At 52.1% G+C, this 17385-nt stretch overlaps 1 protein-coding gene across 6 annotated transcripts in view; it reads right to left on the minus strand.

The window, feature by feature from the left end:
- MAP4 (microtubule associated protein 4) overlaps positions 1 to 17385 on the minus strand; it is a 156751-nt gene that overhangs the window by 48724 nt on the left and 90642 nt on the right. For 4 of the 6 annotated variants that reach the window (XM_069006125.1, XM_069006126.1, XM_069006124.1 and 1 more), the window contains exon 1: positions 1032 to 5361. In XM_069006125.1, the coding sequence (XP_068862226.1) occupies positions 1032 to 4731 (3700 nt within the window). In that variant the 5' untranslated portion in view covers positions 4732 to 5361. Of the gene's footprint in view, positions 1 to 1031; positions 5362 to 6416; positions 6564 to 7276; positions 7421 to 8351; positions 9237 to 11176; positions 11318 to 12625; positions 12701 to 13363; positions 13493 to 13955; positions 14067 to 17385 lie in introns of those variants that run through there. The other 2 variants (XM_069006127.1, XM_069006128.1) reach the window with 1 other exon arrangement.

Raw genomic sequence — 17385 nt, forward strand, 5'->3', positions numbered from 1 at the left:
TCCACTAAAATAGAACTACTTCAGGTTATGCAACACTCATTAAAATTACAAAACCTCTCAAAAACCTGAGCAGCATGTTAAGGCACTCTGGAGCTCGGGGTCTGGTGAGTTAGTGGCTGCATCATGCAAACTGGCAGCAAGAAACTCCGCAGAACAGGAACAAACTTTCATGCCTGATGACAAGGCAAAAATGGAGAGCACCTGAGGGCAGGGATAAACTTCCTGGCCCATCTCGGCAGAGTGGGGTTCACAGAGATGTCAGCTCTTTCTGAGGGAGCTTTAGAATGAGCACAAGTACAAGAATATTTGTAATTTCATCTCTAGCCACATTTCAAAATTTCTAAGAACTTGATTCAGTTCTATGGGATGAATTCCAGCTCATTTCCTATGAGCACAGGGACCTCGTTCCCTGGAGGACAGCCACGGTGCCCAGCCCTGGATGCTGACCAGCCCATCCAAAGTCTCCACAGAGGAATAAAGTCTCAACATTTACATCAGTCCCACCATTGTTTTGTTAGAGCTGCTTTGGAAAAGGTTTTGATTCCAGAAGGAAACACGTTTTGTGGAGACTTAAGCCAAACCAACTGCAGGAGGAAAAGGGGATGCAGTTGGTGTGAGGTGGGATGAACCCAAACCCTGCAAACAACAGTGCCCCAGAACATTCCCTGCCGCTGGAATCCTCCATCCCTGAGCAGGGTCACGGGGACCACTGTCACAGCACAGGGCAAGGCTCAGGTGACAAGAAGCCAATGCAGCTTCACACCCAAAAGTCACTCCAATACTCCACAATATTTGTACAACTCAATCTGGATGGGTTAAAAGCCCGTGCAGAGCTCTGGAACTCGGAGCGAGCTGCCAGCGCTCCCAGCTTTGGCAATTAGCACTGTGAGCCAGGCAAGCAGCCCCAGCAGCCCCGTCCGAGCAGCACACACCCCTCATGCCACGCTGGGATGACCACTCGGGCTCATGCCAAGGCAGGGACGCTCAGCAGCCCGGCTTTGCTGCTGGGCTCCCTGGGCACACTCACACACCTCTGTCCGGCCGGGGCCGCGGCGCTGCGGCCGCTCTCGGCTGCCGGGGGACGGCTCTGGCCGGGGCAGGCCTGGCCACCAGGGCTGGCACCCCTCGGGCCTTGGTGGGTCTCATGTAGCCCTTGAGCTGCTCTGCTGCCTTCACTCTGTCTTTCTTTGCCTCTTTCACAGCTTTCTGTTCACATTCCTCTTCTGTTTCTTTACTTGGGGCTTGGGATTCCTTTTCTTTGGCTGTGTCTTGGGACTCCTTTTCTTTAGTTATTTCTTGGGACTCCTTTTCTTTAGTTGTGTCCTGAGATTCCTCTCCTTTACTGGTGTCTTGGGATTCCTTTTCTTTGGCTGTGTCTTGAGATTCCTTTTCTTTAGTTATTTCTTGAGTTCCCTTTTCTTTAGTTGTTTCTTGAGTTTCTCCTTCTTTATTTGTGTCTTGAGAATCCTTTTCTTTGGTTTTGGCTTGAGAATCCTTTTCTTTGGCTGTGCCTTGAGGTTTATCTGCCTCAGACTTTGACACCGGAGTGTCCCTCAGGAGAGCCTCCCCACCTTGAGGAGCATCCTTCAGGAGAGCCTGGCCAGCACAAGCAGGGCCCTCCTCTGCAGGCTGAGAGGGATCTTTTTTGTTCTCTTTGGGCCGTTTTTGGGTAGTTTGGGCAGCTGTGCCATGTGACCCAGCAGCCTCAGGCTCAGTGCCCCCCTCTTGGGGTGAGCTCTGCTTGCTCCTCGTGCCCCCGCCCAGCTCAGCCTCTCCAGCTTCCCTGTCCATGCCAGCTCCTGGCACTGCCTGGGACACGGCTGCAGGGGCTGGGGAAATGCCCCCTGTGCCCTTCTGTGCACAGGACACGGCGGCCTCTGGTCCCCCCGTCCCTTCAGCAGCTCCAGAGGCTGCTCTGTGTTTTGGATCTGGCACCTCGTGAGGAAGCTCTGGGGGAGCCTTGGCCGTGTTGTGCTTTTTATCGGTGGGTTTTATTTCTTTATCATCCACCTTTGCCACGGGGGAAAGGTGACTTTTGTCCTTGGACTGACCATCCTGGGAAGCAGCCTCTCTGCTTCTTCCATCTTTCTGTGAGACCTCTTTGCCAGGTTCTTTGTGTCCCAGATTGATGGGCTGCTCATGAGATTTCTGGGTCTGCATCTCCTTCTTAGCACCAGGTCCAGGCTCTTTGCTGCTTTTCTCTACCACTGCTTCCAGAGGAGGAGGAGGTGGTGGAAGGCCCTCAGTCCCTGCACCACCATCCCTCTGCTTTGGGAGGCTGCAGGGAGTATCACCCACGTCACCAGGGCCACCTGCTGTGGTCTGAGCCACGGATTTGAAGTCACTTCCTTTATTATTCCAAAGCCTTTGAGGGCCAATGGGAAAGTTTTTAATATTTCTGTTTTCATCTACAAAATCTGTGTCTTCCAGCCCACATTCCAGCCCAGATCCCACGGGAGGCTGTGCTTCGCTCCTGTCTGGTTTCGCCTCTAGAGGAACAGAATGCCTGGAGGCATTTTTAGCCTTTTTACTGCTTCCATCATAACCCCTCTTTTTAGATCTCTCAGTGACTGGGGCCAGGCTGGGATCTGACACTGCTGGGTGCTCTGGAATAGGACTTTTATTCCTGCTGCAAGGACTGGCACCTCCTGCCTCAGGTTTGTCCCCAATCTCCAGGCCAGGAGGAGGGAACACCCCTGCTCCTGCTTTATGCTCCAGCAGAAAAAGCTGCTGTGGGTCAGGCTCTCCCTTTCTGTGCTTCTCTTCACCACCCCTCTGTGATTTCCCTGGCTCCAGAGGCACAGCAGGAGCCTGTGCCTTGGCAGGATCAGGCAGGTGACCCAGCAGTGCTGCTGGAGTCCTGCAATTCTCTTTGTCCTTCTCAGACTGCATTTGTTGAACTTGTCCCACTGCAGGGATATCACCTGGCCCCAGCTCAGGACTGTGCTCAGCCTTTTTGCCCTTCCCATCTCTGCTTTTACTCTTGGGCTTGTCCACCCCCAGTTCCCTGGTGGGACTGTGCATCCCTGCCCTGTGCTCTGGGGGAGGTTGGCATTTATCTGCTTCCTTCCCTTTACTCATGGGCCAAGTTTCTTTAGCACTGCCTATTTCTGGCTCGGAAGTCTCTGTTTTATGGCCTGAAAGATTTGGCTGCTCAGAGAAGCTTCCAGTGCCACTCTGGATTTCGGGCTTCCCCAGCTCCTCTGCCAGACTCTCTCTTTGCAAACCAGACCCCTTCTCCTCATCCAAGCTCATTTCCTTCCTGCTTCCAGCCACCTGCTCCTGGCTGCTTTCCCCCCCAGCACCCAGGACAGCTGCCTGCCCGGAGGGACTTTTCTCAGGCTGTTTCCTTCTCCCATCACTGCTCCTCTTCCTGGGTTTCTCTGCCAGCGCTGTCACATCCGAGCTGAGCCCGGCGGATTCGCCGGCAGCACCTCCGGCCTCTCTGCCCTTCCCAGCCAGCTCCACCTGTTTTGTTGGGCTGATGGTGGCAGCCAGAGCAGGATTTTTGGCTTCCTCTCTGCTCTTCTCCAGCAGCAAAGCTTGGTCTAAAGCTCCCAAGTCAGCTATTTCACCTTTCCCAACATTTTCTTTCGGTTTCTCCATTCCCAGCTCAACTGGCCTTTGCGTTTTAGCTGCATTTTCCTGCAAGCCCCCAGCAGGTCCACAGCCCTCCTCTCTGCCCTTATCACTGCCCTCCTTCGCCTTATCAACTACCTCAGGAAAACTCCCTGCATCCATCTTATTCTCAAGGAAAGGCTGCTGGAAAAAGCTTCTTTCCCCTTTTTTGCTCCTTCCATCGCTGCCTCTTTTTTTGGGCTTGTCTGCAGGCCAGGCCTGTGCAGTGCTGGCTGATGGGTGTCCTCTGGCAGCAACACCCCGGCCATTTTCGAGATAAGCTGCTTCTTTTCCAGCCTCATCCGTCCTCCCTCCATCAGTGAATCTGCCTCCATCCTCTGAGAGCATCATCTGCTCCGAGAAGCTTTTAATTCTTTTGCCTTTCCCTTCACTGCGCTTTTTTTTAGGCCTGTCCATCCCGGGTGTAAAGCTGGGATCTTTTCCAGCCTGCTGCTCTGAAGCAGTGAATCCTTTCCCTTTGTTTGGATCTGGGCAATCTGCTGCCATCCCCGTGCCCCCTGCCTCGCCAGGGCTGGGATGTTTGGGAGCATCGGGAACAGCCTCGGCCCTTCTGTCCTGCACAGCTGGAACCTCCCCAGGTTTTGGTGGAACTAAGGCTGCAACAGGAGCTCCAGGAGCATCTGTTGGGGTCTTCAGTCCTCCCTCTGACCCTGTTTTAGTTTCTCCAGCTGCCTTTGGCTCCACAGGGAGCTTGTCCTCCATGGCTGCAGCCTCCAGGTGAGGCTGTTTGGGGGATTCCTTTTCAAGCCCTTTGCTCTTTTCCCAGTTTTTCTTGGCTGCTGCTTCCAGGGAAGGCTGATGGACAGAGTCACTGGCTGATTCCCACCCTGGAGATGGGGTTTTAGGCTCCTTATTTTTATGGGAAAGGGGCAATTCCAAAGGTTTGGTCTCTAAGGGAGTTTCTGTTTTGCTCAGATTGACCGTCAGGTCAGCACCTTTTGACTCCTTATCCTCCCTCTTCTCATTTTTATTGGGAAAATCTCTCTCCGTGGGCTTGGTGGGTCCCTTTGCTGTAGCAGATTCCCCCAGCTGCTGCGAGGGAACCTCTTTGGTTTTGCCCTTAGATTCCAGCATCCAGCTGCCATCTCTCATTCCCTCTGCCTTCACTTCCTCCCTGCGTTTGGCATCCAACACACCGGATTTTGGGGCCTGCTGTCCTGGGGCTGGCAAAGGGAAGGCATTTTGCTCATCCAGGATATGACTCCCCGTTGTTACTTTAGCATCCGTTGGCACATCCAGAGCTCTGCCTCCTGGGGCCAGCGGCTGCTCCCCGCGAGCTGCGGGCGTTGCGGGGCACAGGTCGGGGCTCTGCCACTCCAGCCCAAAGGGAGCGTTCCTGGCAGCTCTGGAGGCTGTTCCCTTCTCATCCCAGAACTCCAGCCCTCTCGGCAGCTGGTTTCTCCTTTGTTTTGGTTTCTTTTTCTTTTTCTTCACAATGGCACCTTCCAAATCCCAGTTCTCCCGGGGGGGATCTCTGCAGCTCTCCACAGGCTCCGTGGGGACACTGGTGGCCTTTCTGTGTGGAACCCTAAAGCGAGGGGATGTTCCAGCACCACAGCCAAGCTCCACTGTGGAACAGGGATCTGCTTTGGGCTCAGGACTCTTCTGCTGTGGGAGACCTACAGGATGCTCCTCTGGCACATCTGTGAGAGGCACTGGGGCAGGTTTTGCTCTGCCAAACCCGCGGTCCCTGGATTTGGGAGCTTGCCTGACTTGTGCAGTGGGAAGACCTGGAATACAGGAAGCCTGCTCAAACATCAAGGCCACTATTTGCTTGATAAAAGAAATAATAAATATATCTGTATGTGATAGCAGCCCTCTCAAACAGGCCATGGTTAGATGTGCAGCATTTCCCAGCACTGGCGCCACACCAGAGACACCCCAGGAGGGCTGGGGTAGGTATTTACCCCAACACCTGTGTAATCTACCCCAAATGCACACATCAGTGCTACAGAAACACAAGTCTGACACAGGCTCTTACCCCACCAAAAAGCACCAGTTCTTGTAAGGACATGCCATTGCTTTTTAAAAATGCATTAAGGATCCATTTTGTCTCAGCAAGACAAGATCAGAGAGAGCCTTTTTATATCTCTAGCTGGCATCCTTCCAGAGTGGGAAAACAGAAGTTTAGTGGGAAGATGGGAAGAGAGATGGGGGCAGGAGAGCCAAGTTTCCCCAGCACCCAGGGTGGAAGCAGTGGGAGGCAGAACCTCTGTCCCAAGGTCACCTGCTGTGTCCCTGGGGATCCCTCAGCTGAGTTTGAGGAGAGGAGCAGCCATTTGTCACTTAGCCCTGGCCCACAAATCCTCCTCCACACCAAGTGTGAGCAGCACCAGCTCCTCTGGAGGCTGGGTCAGTGGAGCAGGAGGAAATCACATCTTCCTTTGGCAATGACACAGCTCGACTGGGAAGGAGAGCCTCACTGGGAATATCCTCATAAGAATTAATGGTCCTTTTTAATACCAAAATAAAAGGCAGTGCTGATGGCAGAGAGAGGAGGAGCTCTGCAATCCTCCAGCACAGCTGTGAGCCAGTCCCAGGGATAAAGCACTCAGAGCACACGGATTTGGGCTTTTAGTTTGAATATGGAGAGAAAGGAGCCTTGGAGAGGGCAGGGATCCGAGGGGAAGGCTGAGCCCAGCACCAGGAACTCTGAGAGCCACACAAAGACATTTCTGCTTGCCCAGGTGGCCCCACAGCCAGGAGCAGAAGGTCAAGAGTTCCCAGAGGAGATTTCCACGAGGAAATGGAATTTTGTATAATGATTTATGTCCTACCTGTGGGCTCCTGCGGGGTTTTCCCTTCCTGAGGTTCCACACATGGGACGTGGTTGTGCTCAGCCTCCTCCTTTTGTGTCTCACCATCCTCAGCAGAAGCAGATTTTTCTGGAAGGTCTTTATTTTCTAGTGCTCCTTTTGCTTCAGCTGGAACATGAAACACAGGAACAGAAAGCTTCAGGTCTCAGGAGTACAGGCAGGCTGCAAGCAAACCCCAGCCCTTGGAAAGGGCTTAATTTTGTGTTTAACAGGAATGCAGTTTATGAGACATGGCTGTGTCATCTCCTCACAATCCCATTTCAGCAGCTCTGTTATGTTTTGCACATGCCAAGGTGGGGTAGAACACGAAGCAGGGGCTGTTTCAGGACTTAAGCACAGGGTGAGGGTTTGTTTGGGTTTTTTCCCTCTTTATAATCAACCCAATTCAGATTATCCCAGCTTCCCACTGGGAATTCAAACCCAGAATGAACTCCATTATCAGCCTGGAGTCCCTGGCTAATGCTGATCATCTTGTATTCATCTATACCTTACAATACATTCACACAGACACCAAAACATTCCTCACTCTGCATAATTATACCCAGTTTTAATTTGTAAGGCATAATTACATGGGAGAGCAGCTCTCTCTGTAATTAATTTTATTTAAATTTTAAATAGAAAGGAAAATGATGACAGACATTGGTACAACAACTGTGCATGAGGAAGAAAAGGACAAGTTCTGTGAATGACAGCCCCGTGTCAGCACACACTAAAAACCTGCTTGGGATTCCAATTTGGTGCCTCTCCTCTGCTGAGGGCAGCAGGGCAGTGCCTGTGTGGGGCAGGACGAGCCCAGCTCTGCTCAGGGCTGCATCTCCCACCTGCTGGCTCCAGGTGGTGGTTGGTTTTCCCAGGAAGGTGCTCGTCCGGGGGGCTGGGGGGAGGTTTCCTGTCCTTCATCTTCTCTGAGTGATCCACACAAACTTCTGGGACTTTGGATTCTGCTTCCACCTTTGCTGTTGCTTCTGCAAATGCAATGTAAAGAGCAAAAATTCCTGGTTTTAAATTTAGGTCAGATGAAATAAGATAAAAATCACTCCCTCACCAGTTTTGATCTTCCGCAAGGAACTAAAGGGTTTCCTCATTTTCGAAACGTGATTTTTAGGATTTTTCTACCTTCCTGTATTGTCTTGCACTTCCTCTTTCATTCACCCACCTGAGCCTCTCAGTCACTACATTCTAGTGGGGTTTTTTTTTGGTTAAAACTTCTTTCTTGAAATTTATCCCCATCATTAACCTGAACAGTATTAGAAGAAAAAAATCTCACTCCAACCCCATCCACAGCCAACCCACCCTGCCTCTGCCCAGGACTATTTGCTGCATTTTAGTAATATAAATATAAAATGGATATAATTTTGGAGGGCAGTTTTCTCTCCAGAGGGATGGAGTCCCTGGAGAAATCCACACGGCACAGCAAACCTCCACATGGAAAACCAAACGCCCTTCCCAGCACTCCAACACCTACAGCCCCCCAAAAGAAAGGTCCCAAAATCATCAACTAAGCCTTTTAGTCTCTTCAGGAATTGTTTTCAAGAACCTCTGTTGGCAAACACTGTGTCCTACAGAATTTGGGAGGTTCCAGTGGGAGCTGAGGGTGGTGGTGACACAAAGCCAAGCACCAGCAGGATGAGCCAACACATCTCCATGGCTGTCCTTAAACCACTCAGCACTGCTAAGAATGCCCAATGAAAATTTAAAAATCATGAAAAAACTCCAGTTTTATGTTCTGTAAGTGAAGAATCCCCGTGAAGCATTTCCTATGTGTCCTGAGAGCAGAGCTGAGCTCTCCTCAAGGTGCTTCACCCAAAGCCAATCAACGCTGGGCTCCATGACCTCAGAGGCCTTTTACAACCTGAATTATCCGTGAGTGGGATTCTGGGATTTGGGCACACTCACCTGCAGGGGACTTGTCTTGCTGAAGGGCAGCCTCGGACGACAGCAGCTCCTCAGACACAGCAATCCTGGGGGCAGCTGCAGGGACAGGCTGAGCTTCCACTGACACATTCCCAGGATCCACAGCAGGCAGAGGCTTGGCTGGAGCCGCAGGAGCAAACTCAGAATCCAGAGCATGGTGATGGTTGACTTCTGGTGCTGGGGCAAACTCTGCATCTGCTGCTGGGCCAAACCCAGAGCCCATAATGTGCTGAGCTTTGTCATCCACTGCTGGAGCAAATCCCAAATCCAATGTGTGGTGAGGTTCTGTATCTGCTGCTGGGGCGAACCCCAAATCCATGGCATGGTGGGATTCCATATCTGCTGCTGGGGCAAACCCCAAACCCGTGGCATGGTGGGATTCCATATCTGCTGCTGGAGCAAACCCCAAATCCATGGCATGGTGGGATTCCATATCTGCTGCTGGAGCAAACCCCAAATCCATGGTCTGGTGGGATTCCATATCTGCTGCTGGAGCAAACCCTAAATCTATGGTCTGCTGGGATTCCATATCTCCTGCTGGAGCAAACCCCAAATCCATGGCATGGTGGGATTCCATATCTGCTGCTGGAGCAAACCCCAAATCCACCCCGTGGTGGGATCCAGCATCTGCTGCCGGGGCAAAGCCGAGCTCTGTCCCCGGGGCGGACACGTCATTGATGCCTTTGGGAGGGCTGGCTTCAGGTGCAGGAGAAAACCCCACATCTGTGGCCTGGAAAGGGTTGGCTGCTGCTGAAGGAGCAACTCCAGCCTCTGGAGCTTGGGGAGGTTTGGTGTCTCCGGCGTGGACAGCCCCGGCCTTTTCTGTGGGAAGGGACGCGGCGTCGGGGGCGGGAACAGAGGCTGCACCTGCCCGGGAACACAGGCACACAAATCAGGGAAAAACACAACAGAAACACCTGAGCTGCTGGTTTATGGCTGGGGAGGACACAGGGTTCACTCCCTGTGTCTCCTCTTGTCTCTCAGCACCACTTCCTCCCTGCTGCCAGCAGTGCACTCCCGTTGTTCCAGTCCTTGGGTCACTCCTGGATGCATCCAAGAGCTTTTCCTCCTGCAGCCCCACGTGCCCTGTTTGCATCCCTCACTGCAGCAGGGCTCCCATCTGCTCCCAGCCCACAGCAGCCAAGGATGGATTGTTTCTGTCCAAAACCCCCCTGATGCCACACAGCTGGCAAAGGGCCAGAGCTGCTGGATTGGCTGCCAGGAGCACATTCCAGCAGAACCCAGACAGGAATCACAGCGAGCGGCTTTCACGGAGTCCCAGCATGGTTTGGGTTGGAAGGGACCTTAAAGATGTCCCAGTTCCAGCTGCACTCCCTTGTCAGGGGCAGGGACACCTCCCACTATCCCAGGTTGCTCCATCCTGGCCTGGGACACTTCCAGGGATGGGGCAGCCTCAGCTTCCCTGGGAAATCTGTTTTTCCCTCTACTGCAGGACACAGAAAATGCAGAATCACCTGTGCAAGCGAGCCCAGCAGGTTTTCCATGAGCAGGGAAAGTCCTGACACACTGCAAAGCCACACACTTCACTGTAAACATGGTTTGTGCTGGTGGGGGGCCTTTGGTGCTCGAGCTGGAGCTCTGGCACTCCTGACACAAAAATCCTCCCACAAATTCCAAATTCCCTCTATTCCTTCAAACTGGCCTAGTTCATTTTTCACACGTTATCTCCTAACACTGAGCTGGTAGTTCCAAACCAACATTTGTCACTTCACAGCACAATCAAACCTCTGCTTTTAAGCTCCTATTTGCCTAAAATCCCCTTCAAGGAGGTTTTATTCAGTCAGGTTTTGTTTAATGTTTCAGCTGTCCAGAGGCAAGCTTTTCCAAATTATCAGTGCCAGGAGCACTGGATTTCTCTTCTGCAGCTCCTCATCTCGACAGCCCCAAGCTCTGCCCACCCTCTGTGTCCTGCAGCACAGTGCCCTGAACATCTCCCATCTATTGCTGATGACCAAAAAATAACATTTCTACTGATTTTTTGAGTCACATCTAAAAATATCCTCCCCAACCAATGGAAAATGTATTAAATCTAAATTAGGGACTTAAACTGAAGTCAGAAAGAAATAGGAAAATGGCAAAGGTCCCTTTTAAAATGGTACTTAAGGATCCATTTAGATAAAACAAATATTTTAGTGAACCTAAACCAAAAGGATGCATCATGCACCAGTCCTCATTTGGGTCTGACTTTGTTGTGGGTTTTTTAAGTGATGATTTCATGGTCTTCTCCAAAAGAAAACGTAAAGATTGTGATTTTACACATGAATAAGACTGTAAATAAATAGATATTAAAAGCAGTATGGATGGTCCTTGGAGAATTATGGAAATGAGTGGGATAAAGCCTGAGGAAACTGGACAATGACTGGCACTAGGAGTCTGGGTATAAATATGTTAAAAATGTTTTTTTTTTTTAAATAGAGTCTTTCAAAAGGACAGGTTCAAAGGTACTTGTGTACAGATCTGACACTTGGGGCCATGGGTCAGGGGTGGCCTTGGCACTGCTGGGGAAGGGCTGGACTCGGTGATCTCAGAGGGTTTTTCCAGCCTAAACCATTCCCTGGCTCTATGCTGTAACCACATCCTTAGGATTTTCCTGGAGCTAAAACTTGGAGACAGTGAAGATTCATGGAATCAGCTCCTGGACTGGGACACACCTGAGCAGATTTGCTGCTTCTCCCTCAGGCGCCCCACACCTGCAGGCACAGCAGGATCTGTTGACACCTTGCTGTGCTTCCCTCAGGAGAGGCAATTCCGTGTTTCCCACCCCCCTTCAGGCTGCAGGGATTTACCTGGGGCTGCCCCCTTTGGTCCCTCAGTGGCTGCAGCCTCTGCTGGCAATGCTGTGGCTGCAGCAGGAGCGTTTCCAGGCGCTGCGGCCGTCGGGCTCTCGGGCAGGCTCGTCCTTATGGCTTCTGTGGCTGCAGGGGGCACTGGGAACAGAGAGGGCTGGAATGAGCACCTGGAAAGGCCTGGGCACACCTCCCTGGAGCTGCTGGCATGTGGGGGACACTCCCGAGGTGGTGTCTCTGATGCCTGGGTTTTAACTTTTGTATTTGCCTGATTCTGTACTGCTTAGAGTGTGACTCTGAGGTTTCTTGTCACTTGCTAATTCCTGCTCATTTCTGCTGGGCAGACACAACAAAGCCTCTCCGGGCCTGCTCTCCAAGGTCACCCAGACTGTCCCAGGCCCAAAAAGTAGAATCCAAAGAGCCTCTAAGGGGGGCCATGGGAGGGGAAATGACATAATTCAACTGAAGCTTTAATTGGAGAATGAACCCTGCTATGCAAACGAACCAAACCTATAAAGGTGTGAAGGACTCGTGACCTGCTGTCCATCTCGGGGTCCATTTTTGGCAGTAGCCTATGGCTCCCAAGGGGTACCTTTGAAGGCCTTTCAAATAAATACCTATTTTATTCTTTTACTCCTCTCCAGTCTCTGTGTCTAGGAGGCCTCTTAAGGCATCACCTCAGCCACCCTGGGGAGGGAACTCCCCCTCAGCTTCCCCAGCAGCTCAGAGAGAATCAGCTTTTATTGCCCACTCTCAGGGAAGTCATGTGTGCAGCACCCAGGAAAACTCCTGAATCCCAGGAGAAGTGGCAAAGTTGGGGAGTGTTGTGTTACAAACCCTCCCAGTCCCACCCCCAGCTCCAGAAACATTTTCTAGCCTGGAGCAGGGTTAAACTGTTCTCAGCTTCTTCATAGAAATAAAGATCCCATGTTTTATAATACACATTAATTCCCAATGGGATAACGTCCCAGTGGAGCTTCAAAGATTTAACTGTGACCAGAATCTAAAGATAATTGTAAAATCCCAGAAAGGTTTGGGTGGGAAGGGACCTTAAGGATCACCCAGTGCCACCCCTGCCATGGGCAGGGACACCTCCCACTGTCCCAGGCTGCTCCCAGCCCCAGTGTCCAGCCTGGCCTTGGGCACTGCCAGGGATCCAGGGGCAGCCACAGCTGCTCTGGGCACCCTGTGCTACTCTCACAGGGAGGAATTCCTTCCCAATATCCCATCTAGCCCAACTCTTTTTCAGTTTGAAGCCATTCCCACCCCTCAAAGATTTCCATTCTGAACTGGTGTGAGCAGCAGAAACAGTGCTGTCCTTGCTCAGGTCCCAGTGGCTCTGTCACAGCCTCGTGTCCCTTGAGGAGGCAGACGAGGAGAGGAGCTGGTTCTGCTGCTCAGGAGCTCTCTACCAACACTTCCTGCAGATCAACCCAAAACTGTTTTTACCTGGTGGCTCAACAAAGAAAGAGGTATCTGGTCCCTTCATATCCTGCTGAGCTCCCATCCAGTATTCTTCAGGTGCTGTGGGAAACAAACACACTGAGTCCAGCCTGACCCCACAGGGCTTTCACTTCCCCACTGGAAGGTCCTGACTCTGCTGGTTTGGGAGTTCATCCTCAGGGAACTTTTCAGTTCCCTCTAAGAGGCACCAGAACATCCTGGTCTTCCACAATTATTGGGAGTGAAAGCTCCCATCAGACAAGAGTTATACCCTGCACTGACCCCAGGACCCAAAAGTGGAGTTTCTTTCCTCAGTTCTCCTGTGGCAAGTGGCTCTGGGTGGCCCTGCCTGAGCAGGGGGTTTGGGAAAATTCCCTTCCAACCTCAACCATCCTGTGATCTCCTAATGTAATTCCAGACTTGTCTGGGTTGGAAGGGATCTTAAAGCTCATCTCATGGGCAGGGACATCTTCTGCTACCCCAGGCTGCTCCCAGCCCCGTCCCACCTTGGGCACTGCCAGGGATCCAGGGGCAACCACAGCTGCTCTGGGCACCCTGTGCCAGGGCCTCACACCAGAACATTCCCCCTGAACCAAGAGCTGTCAATGCCAACAGGAAACTTTCTAATCTTGACTCGTTTTATGTATCAACTCCCCACCAAGATTCTTTAGAACTCATAAACTGGGATTTTCCAGCTTCAAACCCTCCAAACCTGGCCAGTAAGAGAAAACATTTGCTTCTCACCTGCTTTTCCTGGCAGGAATTCTGTGCCTGACTCCAGGCCAATGAAGGCTGATGGGTCCAGAGCCTCTGCAGGGGAATACAGGGACCCCAGGAAAGGCTGTTCAGGTCCCATCATGGATCCATGTGGAGCTAAGGAAATAAAAAACCTTTTGTTAATCACCAGCCCTAATGACTCCTCTCCTAAATTTCAAGTCCTACCACACTTGGACTGTTCTGCTCAGCAGCAGCTGAGATAAATCTGCATCAAATGTTAGCTCTGCCTCACAAAGCAGCGATTCTGTATTTTACAGAACTTCCTGACAAGGTGTAAGAGAGTAAACACAGGCAAATCATTTCCTTTGGCCTTCTGCTTCTGCTCCCATGAATTCCTGCTGGCAATCCCTGAATAATCCAATATTAATACAATAATCCAAGATTTCAAATCCTGAAGAGCACTTTGTGGAAACAGTTCCTGAGTATCCGGGTTTTAGCCATGACAACAAGAGCAGGAAAAAAGCCTTGTGAATGTACAACCTTAATTTCCAGTACATGAAAGGCAAGAGAGGAAACTCCCCAGCTGCCAGCTGGGCAGGGATGTGCAGCAGGAGCTCACCAAGGATGTCCCTGGAAGCATCGGCGTGGCCCGGGAACAGCGGCACGTTCTTCATGTCCGTAGGGAAGGACAAATCCGGCAGGTTCTCCCCTCTGTGGATGCTGAAGGGGTCTGGCAGGGACACAACCAGGCAGTGTCACCACACAGGGGACAAGAACGTTATTGAAACAAGAGGATGAAGATGCACCAGATCCCAAGGCTGCACTTCCGAGGAAAAGCTGCTTTTGGGATCATTTACCAGGAGCAAACACCTTCCCAATGAGAATTTACACCCAACAGTAACACTCAGCTGCTCAGGCTGATTCCTGGGGAAAGGGCATCACGCCTGATCCTGGAGAAACTGTGCCCTCCCCTCCAGGAGGAATCATCTGCTTCTGCCCTGATGGACACATCCCGGGAACCTGAGTCAGGACAAGGGCTCAGCTCAGCCCAGAGCAGGGAAAGGTGTGGGACCTCCGAGCTCTCGCAGCCAGGAACTGCATCCCAGTATGAACCGGGGTGATGGACTGGTGTTTTAACCAAGTTACTGGGAAACTAAAACATTTCCCAGTGTCCCAGGCAGACTGTCCCATCCCTGGCAGTGTCCAAGGCCAGGCTGGATGGGGCTTGGAACAACCTGGGATAGTGGAAGATGTCCCTGCCCGTGGCAGGGGTGGAATGGGATGAGCTTTAAGGTCCCTGCCATCCCTGCCCTCTGGCACTGGGAAGCCATTCCCTGGGTCCTGTCCCTCCAGGCCTTGTCCCCAGTCCCTCTGCAGCTCTCCTGGAGCCCCTTTAGGCCCTGCAAGGGGCTCTGAGCTCTCCCTGGAGCCTTCTCCAGGTGAACACCCTATTTCCAGACACTCGGATTTCCTCCAGTTAAACCCAGTTCAGAGGGATTTGATTGAGGGCTGTGGCTCATTTTCATGCCAGATGTGCTCCCTGCAGGGCTGACAGCCCAGCCTGAGGTGCTCCCATGCCCACAGTGTGCTGGGATGTCAAGATCAGGTGAGTTGAGTGAATTCCTTCATAAACCTGTCAGGTTATTTGAGATGCCAAGACAACATCTTGCCTCGGAGCAACGAGCAGAGTACTTCGATTTCAAGCTGTTTAGAACAGTATTGCCAGGCCTGAACAACTGCCTTCTTCCCAATTAAAAAACCAACCCCAAAAACAAGGGGAAAAGAAAAAAAAGATCATGACCGAAACAAGTTTAAAACTAAAAGAGATCCTGCTGATGTTCCCTCCTTGCCCAGCAGTTGGATGATGGGGAAAAAATGGGCAACAGATCTCTGGGCAAACCCCATCTCTGCTCCAGAGGGAAAAGGAGAGAAGTGGGAGGGCTGGAATTTCTCCTGTGTCTCCCCAAGGAACAAGGATTGTTACAGGGATGGTGGTCAGGGGATCCTTTACACCACTGGCCAGAGAATCCTCTCCTTGGGAGGGAAATCATCCTCCCGTTTTCCAAAGAGTGGATGGAAATTATTTAAATATTGAATAAACCCACAGACTCCTCTGAGAGTCTGATGTTCCCATTTTTCTCCCATTGACAAGTCCTTAAAGCTGCTCTGTGCCCTCTGATCCCTCTGCTCCATTATGGGAACTCTAAGCAATCTCATTTATATCAACACAGGGAACACTTTGATCCTGAACTTTATGTGGAGCCTGTACAGGTGTGCAAGACACTCCAAAGACATGAAACCTAAAGAAATGTGGTTTCATGCAGCAAATAAACAAAAAAATTCACATTATTCAGGCCAAAAGAACACTGGGTGATGAGTCAGGTATGTAAATTGTTCCTAATTAATGAATTTGACATCTGGCTCTTGAGCACAATGACATCAATGTCCCATTCCTGCACCCACATGGCAACAGGAGGGAAAACCCAACAAACCTGTGGCTCTTCCAGTTCTTCCCTGAATCATTCCCTACCCTTGTAAAAATGTATCAGTTCTTCACAGAATCTCTTACAGAGATTCAGACAGGAAGAAAATCATGCACTAAGCAGGCCTACAGTACTCAAAAATATATTAAAAAGAGAAATTCCATCCTGTATCTTTCCAGGTTGATTGCCTGGGATAAGCTGGGCAGGACACCCATTTCCCGTGCTCCTGGAGCCAGCAAGCAATTTCATTTCAAAGAAAGAGGGGAAAAATGTGAGCAAATTGAGGGGAAGCTGCTGGGTGAAAGTGTATCAGTTTGTGGGGTTGGGTTCCACAAGGTCCAGCTCATTTTCAGGAGCATCAGCAGCTGCAGAGGCTGCGGGGACAGCCTGAGCTGCACTGCAGGGCAGGGTGTGACAGAGGGATGGGCACTGCCCGGAGCCTGGGGACGCTGCAGTCCAGAGGGATGGGTATGGGGAGGTTTGCATGAGACCCACAGTTCTCACAGCAGCTCAGCTGTGGGAGTCCCCCAAACTGCTCCTGGTGTAGAATCCCAGAATTATTGCGGTTGGAAAAGACCTCCAAGATCATCAGCTCCAACCTTTGACCAAATACCCCCAAAAGACATCACAAAATGCTGTGTCTGCTTGGGTTTTGGACACTACCAGGGACAGGGACTCCACCCCTGCCCTGGGCAGCCCCTTCCAACACTTAACCACTCTTTCAGTGAAGAAATGTTCCCAAAATCCACCCTGAGCCTGCCCTGGCCCAGCCTGAGGCCATTCCCTCTCCTCCTGTCCCTGTTCCCTGGGAGCAGAGCCCGACCCCCCCGGCTGCCCCCTCCTGTCAGGGACTTGTGCAGAGCCACAAGGTCCCCCCTGAGCCTCCTTTGCTCCAGGCTGAGCCCCTTTCCCAGCTCCCTCAGCCGCTCCTGGGGCTCCAGCCCCTTCCCAGCTCCGTTCCCTGCCCTGGACACGCTCCAGCCCTCAGGGTCTCTCCTGTCAGGAGGGGCCCAGAGCTGCCCCCAGGATTCCAGGGGGTCCCTCAGCAGGGCCAGCACAGGGGACAGTCCCTGCCCTGGGGCTCTGCCCACACTGGGGCTGGCACAGCCCAGGGGCCATCGGCCTCTTGCCCACCTGGGCACAGCTGGGCTCGTGTCCAGCCACTGGCACAGCACCCCCAGGGCCTTTCCCAGGTTTCCAGCCCCTCTGCCCCAGCCTGGAGCACTCCATGAGGTTACAGAGCACTGAGGGCAGGACCGGGCTCTTGGCCAGCCTGACCTCACCCTGCTGGCCTCAGCCCACGGATCCAGCCTGTCCAGATCCCCCTGTGGAGCCTTCCTGCCCTCCAGCAGATCCACATCCCACCCAGCTCAGTGCTGGCCATGGTTCACAGAGGGTTCACTCCACACCCCCACCCAGATCCCAAATGAAGCCACTGAGCAGGGCTGGGCCCGGCCCCGAGCCCAGAGAACCCAGGGGTGTCAAAGGCAGGGGAGCAGAAGCCCCCACAGCGATGGAGCCAAGAATGGATGAGAATGAACTCCAGCCAGGAATCCAGGAGGTTCC

The sequence above is a fragment of the Aphelocoma coerulescens genome, chromosome 2 (assembly GCF_041296385.1).
Source record: "Aphelocoma coerulescens isolate FSJ_1873_10779 chromosome 2, UR_Acoe_1.0, whole genome shotgun sequence".
Lineage (NCBI taxonomy): Eukaryota > Metazoa > Chordata > Aves > Passeriformes > Corvidae > Aphelocoma > Aphelocoma coerulescens.